We start from the raw sequence: 11789 nt of genomic DNA on the forward strand, positions 1-11789 counted from the left end.
TCTCTATGATCACGTCATAGATTAGATCATGAAGATAATGGTCAGTTACACCAGGGTGTCCATAACTGTGTCTGTGTCATGGTGCAGGGAACAGTAAAAGGGGAATGATTGTGAGGTGACAGGCAGGGGTCATGACCTGTGTGTGTGTCTGTGTGCGTGTGCAGGGTCTGGAGGGGGAGGATGAAGGAGCCATCAGCATGCTCTCAGACAACACGGCCAAGCTCACGTCTGCCGTCAGGTACCAAACACAGCGTCCTCCACCTGCAGGTTCAGAACCCATGAGAGTGGGCGGGGCCAAAGACATCAAATGTAGTTGTGTTTTGTATGAGTCTGAGAGCGAGTGGAAACATGGCTGCCAGACGAGAACCAGATTTGACCCTTTCAACAAAAGACTCATGGAATAAAAACTACGTCACACGATCACGTCTTTGTCTCACTGTGACACAGACGTCTGTGTCACAGTGAGACAAAGACATCGTAGACTAAACTGATGTCCGGTTTAATTGTTGTATGTTTTTTTAAAGAAGAGCTTTTATGTGTCAAAACAGAAGTTTGTGAACTGCTCACTCTCCCACACACACACACACACACACACACACACACACAGGAGTGGTTGATCCACTGCTGCCTCCATCACTGAGTTCTAATGTCTTGTCATTTTCGATTTAAAAATCCTTGGTTCAGATCGACCTCAGTGACACAAAGTGACCACACGAGGCAGCAGAGGAGCAGCAGCTCCTGTGGCTTTGGTGTAGTGAGTGAGTGAGTGAGTGAGTGAGTGAGTGAGTGAGTGAGGCTGGTTCTGGGCAGCGTGGCGTGCTTGTGCTCAGTCAGATGATGTTGTTTTTCTAGAACAGAGCAGAGAAACATTCCTCATCTTTTCTCAATAACATCTAAAGAATGAATTTCCATGAAACGTGGAACGACATGTTAGTGGCGAGCCAGAGAACATCTGATTAGATTTCTGCTTTTCACCATCCTAACATTTGTACCTGTAGCCATGAAACCCTGTTAGTCTGTGGCCAGCAGCTCTCCGCTCGCTCATTCTGATTTTTCACAGATGAAAATGTGTTTTGGTTTTACTCCCGCAGCTCTCTGCCCGAGCTGCTGGAGAAGAAACGGCTCATCGACCTCCACACCAACGTCGCCACGGCCATCCTCGACCACATCAAGGTACGTGTGTCGCACTGACTCCCAAACACTGGCTGGGGACCCACAAAATGGGTCATCGGAGAGTGCTTTTGGGTCCCCCCAAAAAAATGAGCTGCATTTTTTTTAACTGAAGAAGAATGTGTTTCTGTTTATACATCAAATATAAATAATAATCTTCATTTTCTACCTTTTATGACCTTGTATTTGAACTCTTATTCTGTGTTCAAACAAAGTCAGTGCACACATGTGATACTCGTGTCGGCCCATCAGCTTCTTAAATGTCTTCAATCGTCTCTCGCTCTAAATGGTGGCGGCCAGTCAGCGTGGAGATTGTCGGCATGACGTCACGTACTCGCCGGCGCACGGACTCGACTCTGGGAAGACACTTGACATGTGTGATGGAAACGTCTGCACAGAAGAAACTGACTTTCACAGCTCGCTTCAGGAGTGTGAGTCTGAGTACGTGACGCGGCGTGACGCGGCGCGACGGCGTCGTACGTGACGTGACGTATGTGTGTCATTTTGTGACGCAGCGCGACGGCATATGTGACATACGTGGTCACTTCATGACACGTTGGAGACGTACGTAACGCAGCTCGTTGGCGACATACGTTGTCATTTCGTGACACGGCTCTTTATTTGTCTTTGTTTTCAGAGCCGTAAACTGGACGTTTACTTTGAGTATGAAGAGAAACTGATGAGCAAGTCCACTCTGGACAAGTCACTGTTGGACATCATCAGTGACCCAGACGGTATGAGCACGCACACACACACACACACACATGCACACACACACACACACACACTGATGTCAGGATCTTCAGAAAATGACAATAATGAAGTTTGGAAACATATTTGACTGAGATTGAACAAATCTAAACTTAAATCTAAGGGGAAATGACTAACCTTAAGTTAATGGTGGTGTTGTCTTCACGACCTTGTGATTTATAATGAGCTCATTGAAGAATCTGCAACGTTTACTGGATTATTAATCCATGACGGAATTAATCCTGATTTCAAATCAGTTTCAGCTTCTTAAATGTGAATATTTTCTACTCCCTGTGACTTTTATAATAAATACAGATTAATTGATGATGATAATAATCCTGAGTTGAATCTGAGGCAGATTCTCATCGTTGGAAGGATGTGAAAAACTAATGTGATTGTTTGTATGTATTTCCTCAGCCGGGACTCCTGAAGATAAAATGAGACTGTTCCTCATCTACTACATCACAGCTCAGCTGGTTCCTTCAGAGGTGAGAGACTTCACTGCAGCAGTTTATTCATGGATTACTAAATTAATCCTCATCTGATTCATTGGTTTGTCTTCTGGGATTTTTCAGCTTCTTAAATGTGAACTTTCATTTGTTCCATAAAACAAAGACTTGTTTTGGTTTGTGGACAAAAACAAGACATTTACAGGTTTCCAAACTTCTCACACACACGCGCACACACACGTGCACACACACGCCCACACGCACACACACACACACACACGCACACACTGCTGCCTCCATCACTAAGTTCAAATGTCTTACTTTAATGAATTCAGCTTTAGAAAAGTTTCATTCAGATTGACCTCAGTGACACAGTGTGACCACACGAGGCAGCAGAGGAGCAGCAGCAGCAGCTAACATCACTGATCTTCTCTCTGGACTTTGGTGTGTGAGAGTGAGTGAGTGAGTGAATGAGTGGTTTACAGACGTCTGTGTCACAGTGAGATACAGACGTGATCATGTGACGTAGACGTGGTAGCTTTTACGTGTCGTATCATCACCTCCTGAACTGTCCCTTTAACATGGCTAACATGGCTAACATGGCTAACATGGCTGCATGAACAGCGACAGTGAGCGTCGCCTGCTTTAAACTAAAGTGAAATGAGTCGCAGCTGGCAGCCATGTTTGTGCTCGGAGCGTAAACTGCCTTCAAAATCACAATCTTTTCCAAGAAAAGATCCTGTTTTCACTTGAAGGTTTTGTGTCGTGGCCAGAGTGTGTGTGCGTTGTGCGTTTGCTGTGATGTTGTTGGAAGTCAAAACAACCGTGTTTATAATGATCGTGTGATCGGAGCCAAACAAATTGACGTGAGTCACCAAAGCCGCTCCTGGACTTACTTAGAGACAAGACTCCCCGCTCGGCCGCAGCGGCGCAGACCCAGCAACCCAGGGAGGGAGGGAGGGAGGGAGGGAGAGAGGGAGAGGGAGGGAGAGAGAGAGAGAGAGGTGTTTGTTCAAGGTTCAGTCGAGTGACTGACGCTTGTGTTTAGATCCAAGACTAAATTTAACATTGAGTCTTTTCATTGTTTTTCACTGACTTTGTATTCATGAATAGCTTTTAGTGATGACATGAGCCAGAACTTGAGTCTTTGAAGAAGATTCCATTTCTGATTTCATTCACTTCACGAGACAAAGCTTCACTGTGACACAGACCAAAGTCCACAGAGGAAAGACAGGAGCTGCTGCTGCTCCTCTGCTGCCTCGTGTGGTCACTCTGTGTCACTGGAGGGTTTCAAATGTGGAACTCACAACTGAACACATGTGAACTCAGTGATCAGGCGCTGCTTCTCTCTCTGGACTCTGGTGTGGCAGAGTGAGTGGTTGACAGACGTGATCGTGTGATCGTGTGATCGTGTGGTAGATGAACGTGTTTCCTCGTGTACTAACCCACGTGAACTTTTTCAAACAAACCCTAATGCAACGCTTTCAGAGATGTGTGTGCGTGTTGCAGCGCAGCCATGAAGATGAATGTGCATCTGCTGTTAATGGGGAGGTTGAGTATTTATTACCACTTGTGTGTGAGGGCTGGAGACGAGGACGGTGACTGTGGGGGACGTGGAACTCTGTGTGATCTTCCTGCGGTTCAGTGTTTGCTCCAGAGAAAGAAAGAGGATCCCAGGACGAGAGGAAATGAAAACCACATCGCACCACAATGCTCCCATTCTTCTGTGCACCACAGAGACGGAGCAGCACACGGGCTGCCAACACTGTCACCGTCAGGGTCAGAGGTCACACACACACACACAGTCCAGGTGACACGGTCTCAGAATTCAACAAGTTTTCTCTCTGAATTCTGACTTTTTGTCTGAATTCTGGCTTTTTTGTTTGAATTCTGGCTTTTTTGTTTGAATTCTGTCTTTTTTGTCTGAGTTCTGTCTTTTTTGTTTGAATTCTGTCTTTTTTGTTTGAATTCTGGCTTTTTTTGTTTGAATTCTGTCTTTTTTGTTTGAATTCTGTCTTTTTTGTTTGAATTCTGTCTTTTTTTGTTTGAATTCTGTCTTTTTTGTCTGAGTTCTGTCTTTTTTGTTTGAATTCTGACTTTTTGTCAGAGTTCTGTCTTTTTTGTCTGAATTCTGACTTTTTGTCAGAGTTCTGTCTTTTTTGTCTGAATTCTGTCTTTTTTGTTTGAATTCTGTCTTTTTTTGTTTGAATTCTGTCTTTTTTGTTTGAATTCTGTCTTTTTTGTTTGAATTCTGTCTTTTTTTGTTTGAATTCTGTCTTTTTTGTCTGAGTTCTGTCTTTTTTGTTTGAATTCTGACTTTTTGTCAGAGTTCTGTCTTTTTTGTCTGAATTCTGACTTTTTGTCAGAGTTCTGTCTTTTTTGTCTGAGTTCTGTCTTTTTTGTTTGAATTCTGGCTTTTTTGTTTGAATTCTGGCTTTTTTTGTTTGAATTCTGTCTTTTTTGTTTGAATTCTGTCTTTTTTTGTTTGAATTCTGTCTTTTTTGTCTGAGTTCTGTCTTTTTTGTTTGAATTCTGACTTTTTGTCAGAGTTCTGTCTTTTTTGTCTGAATTCTGACTTTTTGTCAGAGTTCTGTCTTTTTTGTCTGAATTCTGTCTTTTTTTGTCTGAATTCTCTCTTTTTTGTTTGAATTCTGTCTTTTGTTTGAATTCTGTCTTTTTTGTCTGAATTCTGTCTTTTTTGTTTGAATTCTCTCTTTTTTGTTTGAATTCTCTCTTTTGTTTGAATTCTCTCTTTTTTTGTCTGAATTCTCTCTTTTTTTGTCTGAATTCTGTCTTTTTTGTCTGAATTCTGTCTTTTTCTGTCTGAATTCTGTCTTTTTCTGTCTGAATTCTGGCTTGTTGCGATGTGGAGGCTTTAGATCAGGACGGTGCAGATCAACAGGTGACGTCAAGAAATACATAGTGAATTCAGAGACAGTCTAAAAAAGTCTTATTTTTACGACTAGAGCAGAGATGAGTTTGTTGCTGCGTGAAGTAAAACAGTGGAACATCAGAGCGTACTTGAAGTTTTTTCCTCTCATATGTCAGAATTTCCTCTTGAGATTGTTGTAATTGGACGACAAACAAAAGTTTGCCTGATGACAGTTGTTCCCGTTACATCAGCGGTGCTGGGGTTGGCAGCAGACGGCACAAATGGTTTGTGCAGCTGGTTTCAGGTTTGTCCTCACATCAGGACCGGCTTCATGAGAAGCTTCTCCATGAGTTCATAACAGACCAGCAGCTTTAGCTTTGTCTTCACTTTAACTAGCATCTTAAATGACGTACGTGTGTCAATAAATGAGACGTGATCAGAGCTGACTGTCCTGTGAGCGCCCCCTGCTGCTGAGAACCAGCAGAGATTTGACCTACTTTATAAAAGACTGGTGGAATAAAATCTACGTCAGTTTAAGTCTACGATGTCTTTAAGAACACCATCACGTCTTTATCTCACTGTGACACAGACGTCTGTAAACCACACACACACACACACACTCACTCTCCCGCACCAAAGCCCACAGAGAAAATCAGTGATTTTAACATCACACACAAACACACGAGTAGTTGATCCACTGCTGCCTCCATCACTGAGTTCACATGTGTTCATTTAAAACCCTACATTCAGATTGACGTCAGTGACACAAAGTGACCACACGAGGCAGCAGAGGACCAGCAGCTAAAATGACTGATTTTCTCTGTGGGCTTTGGTGTGGGAGAGAGTGTGTGTGTGTGTGTGTGTGTGTGTGGGAGAGTGAGTGAGTGTCACAGTGAGATAAAGAGGTGATCGTGTTCTTAAAGACATCGTAGATTTGATTCCACCAGTCTTTGTTGAAGTGGCTAAAGTCTGTTGTTTCTTTGCAAAATTTTGTGTTTGCGTCTCGGACACAAAATGGCCGACTCAGCTGTTGTTTACAGCAGTGCAGCTGAATGTTGATGTGTATGTGTTCTGGATTAGCAGACGCTCACACACACACACACACACTGTTGTTGTTGGACTGCTATTTTCATGAGAAGCAGAGAAGTTCAAGATTATGACTCAGACCTGAAGAGTTTCCACAAACCTTCAGGAGCCGTCAGTCACTCGGTCGGTGGTGTCGAGTGTGGGCAGAGGAAGCTCCGCCCACACACCTGCAAAAACCATTTCAGTCATCTGTCTCAATTATGATCATTCACCATGTTAGAAAAACAACGAGAGAGCGACCAAGAATGTCACTGCTGCTCATCACTCATGCTGCTGCTGCTGCTGCTGCTGCTGAAGCACAACCTGCTGCTGCTGCTGCTGCTGCTGCTGAAGCACAACCTGCTGCTGCTGCTGCTGCTGCTGCTGCTGCTGCTGCTGCTGCTGCTGAAGCAGCCTGAAACCTGGGACCTACTTCTAATCCTTCTGATTGGTCAGGAGTGCGACGTCAAAGCAACAGTCCAGCTGTAGATCAACGTTAAAACCCTGGAAACATGCGTTCATCTGCATCGTGACCACATTCACTGGGATTTCAGTTCTAAACCATCATTTCACGTCTAAACTGCTGTTTAATAATGTTTTACATCGTTTGTCATCAGAACGTAGAAGAGGAAAATAAGCGTCAGTCATGTGACCAGGTAAAAAAAAAGAAATAAAAATAATGAGTCCACCAAAGGAGAAGGAGCACATTCCAGACAGGACGAGTGTAGAGTGGAAAACCATGTGGAAAACACACCAGAGTCATTTACTCTTATTAAAGTGTGAGTTTAGCAGATGGAGTGAATATTGTGGATTTATGGAAGTGTTGCTGTGACTGAACCTGTCCCACCTGCTGCTCGTCCTGCGACCATCAGTCAGTGCAGTCGACTGTAACGTCTCGTTATACGAGGACAACCCACTTCTTCTCCTCTGATTCACAAAGATCAGTGTCCACGCCGGGGAATTTGACCTCGGTCAAGGTTTGTGAACTCTGAAGAGTAAAGACAAGAACAACGTCACATCTAAGAAGCTGGAAAATGACAGAGAGTAGATTTAATCATAAAAAACAGTCATGGATTAATGACAGCAGCCTGATGGTGTGTTTTACAGTCTGACCTGGAACAGTATAAGACGGCCTTACTGGACGCAGGCTGTGACCTTTCACCTCTGAACTACATCAAACAGTGGAAGTAAGTTTGTCGTCTCACTTCACAAAGATTTCAAATCTGTGTCGTGTTCATCATGTTGTTATCTGCTGTTCTGATCTGCACTAACAGAGTCTCTGACCTCTGACCTGCAAACACACAAACACATGGTTTTCATCTGCACTAACAAAGTCTCTGACACTGAACCTCCCACTCTCCACAGGGCCTTCACCAAGATGGCCGCCACTCCGGCAAACTACGGCAACAGTGGAGTCAAACCCATGGGGTGAGATAGTAACCAGACAGTAACCAGACAGTAACCTGACAGTAACCAGGCCGTAACCTGGCTGTAACCAGGCTGTAACCTGACAGTAACCTGACAGTAACCAGGCCGTAACCTGACAGTAACCTGGCAGTAACCAGGCCGTAACCTGGCTGTAACCAGGCTGTAACCTGGCTGTAACCTGGCTGTAACCTGACATTAACCTGGCTGTAACCTGACAGTAACCAGGCCGTAACCAGGCCGTAACCTGACAGTAACCTGACAGTAACCAGGCCGTAACCAGGCCGTAACCTGGCTGTAACCAGGCTGTAACCTGGCTGTAACCTGACATTAACCTGGCTGTAACCTGACATTAACCAGGCCGTAACCAGGCCGTAACCTGACAGTAACCAGGCTGTAACCTGACAGTAACCAGGCCGTAACCAGGCTGTAACCAGGCTGTAACCTGACAGTAACCTGACAGTAACCTGGCTGTAACCTGACAGTAACCTGACAGTAACCTGGCTGTAACCTGACAGTAACCTGACAGTGACCTGACAGTATCCTGACAGTAACCTGGCTGTAACCTGGCTGTAACCTGACAGTAACCTGACAGTAACCTGACTGTAACCTGGCTGTAACCTGACAGTAACCTGACAGTAACCTGGCTGTAACCTGACAGTAACCTGACAGTAACCTGACAGTAACCTGGCTGTAACCTGGCTGTAACCTGACTGTAACCTGACAGTTACCTGGCTGTAACCTGGCTGTAACCTGACAGTAACCTGGCTGTAACCTGGCTGTAACCTGACTGTAACCTGACAGTTACCAGGCTGTAACCTGACAGTAACCTGGCTGTAACCTGACAGTAACCTGACAGTAACCTGGCTGTAACCTGACAGTAACCTGACAGTGACCTGACAGTATCCTGACAGTAACCTGGCTGTAACCTGGCTGTAACCTGACAGTAACCTGACAGTAACCTGACTGTAACCTGGCTGTAACCTGGCTGTAACCTGGCTGTAACCTGGCTGTAACCTGACAGTAACCTGACAGTAACCTGACAGTAACCTGGCTGTAACCTGACTGTAACCTGACAGTTACCTGGCTGTAACCTGACAGTAACCTGGCTGTAACCTGACAGTAACCTGGCTGTAACCTGACAGTAACCTGGCTGTAACCTGGCTGTAACCTGACAGTAACCTGGCTGTAACCTGACAGTAACCTGGCTGTAACCTGACAGTAACCTGACAGTAACCTGGCTGTAACCTGGCTGTAACCTGGGAGAGGAATGATTTTGATTTGGTTTATGTTGATATCACCATCCTCACCCTGTCCTCCTCCTTGTCCTCCTCCTCCTCCTCCTGCTCCTCAGTCTTTTCTCCAGAGTGATGAACACAGGCTCTCAGTTTGTGATGGAGGGAGTGAAGAACCTGGTGCTGAAACAACATGTGAGTCAAACACTGCTGAAAAAAACCATCTGACTTTCTGCTGAGTCATGTTAACTCTGTGTGTGTGTGTGTGTGTGTGTGTGTGTGTGTGTGTGTGTGTGTGTGTGTGTGTGTGTGTGTGTCCCCTCTAGAACATTCCTGTCACTCGGATCCTGGACAACCTGATGGAGATGAAGTCTCATCCTGTGAGGACACACTCACTCACACACTCTCACTCTCACACACACACACACACACAGTGTCTATGGTTTCAGACAAATAACAAAGATCCTGTTGTTGTGAAGAAAAGAAGGAAATTCCCCTCCATCAGATTACTGTGTGTGTGTGTGTGTGTGTGTGTGTGTGTGTGTGTACGCACGCACGCGCGCGCAAGGAGAACATTTATAGCAGTGGGTCATGCTGCTTGTAAACATCATTAAGCCCCACCCCCTCCTTTTGTCCCACTGTTTGATTTTGCTGGTGTCTGATTTACTTTTTTAAAACATCACAGTCATGATTACCGGCTGACTCCTGATTGGTCAGACTGATTTGTGGGCGGGGCCCTGACTCTGGTTCTCTCTGATTTTCCAGGAAACGGACGATTATCGATACTTTGACCCAAAGATGCTGCGAGGCAGTGAGAGGTACACATCACATCAATAATCAAAAAGAGTGATGGATGATGTCAGTGATGATGTCACTTCTCTCTCTCTCTCTCTCTTCAGCTCCATTCCCAGGAACAAGAATCCATTTCAGGAGGTGAGCGTGTTTTTACCAAATGTCCCTTTAATTTCAGCCATTTTTCCTTTTTGTTAAAGAGTTTGTGACGTTTTTTTCAGGCCGTTGTGTTTGTGGTCGGAGGAGGGAACTACATCGAATACCAGAACCTGGTGGACTATGCTAAGGTACTGTCATCAGGCTAATGCTAGTACTACTGCTATTGCTTATTCCACTGTTAATGCTAATTCTGCTGCTAATAATTAGTACTACTGCTAATGCTAAGTCTGCTACCAATGCTAGTACTACTGGTAATGCTAATTCTGCTACTAATGCTAGTACTACTGGTAATGCTAAGTCTGCTACTAATGCTAGTACTACTGCTAGTGCTTATTCTACTGCTAATAATTAGTATTACTGTAATTGCTTATTCTACTGTTAATGCTAGTGTTAATGCTAATTCTGCTGCTAATAATTAGTACTACTGCTAATGTTAAGTCTTCTGCTAATGCTTATTCTACTGTTAATGCTTGTGCTAATGCTAATTCTGCTGCTAATAATTAGTACTACTGCTAATGCTAAGTCTGCTACTAATGCTAGTACTACTGCTAATGCTCAGTCTGCTACTAATGCTAGTACTACTGCTAATGCTGCTGCTAATGCTACTTCTGCTGCTAATAATTAGTACTACTGCTAATGCTAAATCTGCTACTAATGCTAGTACTACTGGTAATGCTAATTCTGCTACTAATGCTTATTTAATAATACTCTTAATGCTGCTGCTAATAGATGATGTCATGATGATGTCATGTGTTCAGTCCAAACAGGGGAAGAAGGTCATTTACGGCTGCAGTGAACTCTTTAATGCTGCTCAGTTCATCAAACAGGTGAGAGGCCACGCCCCCTCCCAAAAGTCCACATGGACTGTGTGTGTGTGTGTGTGTGTGTCACATGGTTACTATAGTAACAGTAACGTCATCTCCTCCTCTCTGCAGCTGTCTCAGCTCGGCCAAAAGTGACATGGACACCAACAATATGTGAACCTCGCTCTCTCTCCCTCTGTTTTATAAAAAGTGTAAATTAAAATTGTCTTCATTGTTTCTGTCTCTTGTTCTCAGTACTAATAAAGTTTCAGTCTCACTCTCACTGAAGCCTCATGTTCACTTCTGTAACACACACACACACACACAGTGTGGTACAGCGCCACCATGTTCCTCCAGTACCAAAGAAAAGATGTGGATTATCACTGCATGTCGTTACCATGGTAACCGCTCCACTGTCATGTGCTCACCATCCACCATGTTTTACAGTTGGTTTGTATGTGCAACGTGACCTCCAGGTGTCACTAAAACCCACACAGACAGAAATGCATTCTGGGATTGACAGATTCGTTTTTGTATCAACGAAACTTTGAAACTACACGTTTGTGAGAGAAATGAACTGATGAAACGAGAGGAGATGAACGGATGAAGAGGTTTAGAGTCACTCGCATTCCTCCCTCAGACGTTGTTTTCTTCACCCTTCTCATTTTACCAGGTGCATGCTGGGAACCGGCCAACTCAAATTCCTTACCGCCGCCACCTGCCCGCCTGTAGACCTGTTACCATGGCAACCCTGATCTCAGAGGTAAGGTTCCCTTGGCGACCCTGATCTGCACCCGACAATAACTAAACAAGGCTAGCAACACTCACTCATTCACATGTCATGTTTCTGAGGCCTCACTCACTCATTCACACGTCATGTTTCTGAGGCCTCACTCATTCACACGTCATGTTTCTGAGGCCACACTCATTCACACGTCATGTTTCTGAGGCCTCACTCATTCACACGTCATGTTTCTGAGGCCACACTCACTCATTCACACGTCATGTTTCTGAGGCCTCACTCACTAATTCACACGTCATGTTTCTGAGGCCAAACTCACTCATTCAC

The 11789-nt window shown here is 44.5% G+C and overlaps 1 protein-coding gene across 1 annotated transcript in view; it reads left to right on the plus strand.

Moving 5' to 3' along the window:
- scfd1 (sec1 family domain containing 1) overlaps positions 1 to 11003 on the plus strand; it is a 19364-nt gene extending 8361 nt beyond the window's left edge. The window contains exons 13-25 of the mRNA XM_058614689.1: positions 165 to 238; positions 1092 to 1173; positions 1808 to 1904; positions 2338 to 2408; positions 7414 to 7493; positions 7672 to 7734; positions 9086 to 9161; positions 9293 to 9346; positions 9732 to 9784; positions 9866 to 9899; positions 9980 to 10045; positions 10676 to 10744; positions 10853 to 11003. Of these exons, the coding sequence (XP_058470672.1) occupies positions 165 to 238; positions 1092 to 1173; positions 1808 to 1904; positions 2338 to 2408; positions 7414 to 7493; positions 7672 to 7734; positions 9086 to 9161; positions 9293 to 9346; positions 9732 to 9784; positions 9866 to 9899; positions 9980 to 10045; positions 10676 to 10744; positions 10853 to 10876 (843 nt within the window). The 3' untranslated portion in view covers positions 10877 to 11003. The remainder of the gene's footprint in view (positions 1 to 164; positions 239 to 1091; positions 1174 to 1807; positions 1905 to 2337; positions 2409 to 7413; positions 7494 to 7671; positions 7735 to 9085; positions 9162 to 9292; positions 9347 to 9731; positions 9785 to 9865; positions 9900 to 9979; positions 10046 to 10675; positions 10745 to 10852) is intronic.
- The last annotated feature ends 786 nt before the right edge of the window (positions 11004 to 11789 follow it).

Source organism: Solea solea, chromosome 18 (genome assembly GCF_958295425.1).
Source record: "Solea solea chromosome 18, fSolSol10.1, whole genome shotgun sequence".
Taxonomy (NCBI): Eukaryota; Metazoa; Chordata; class Actinopteri; order Pleuronectiformes; family Soleidae; genus Solea; species Solea solea.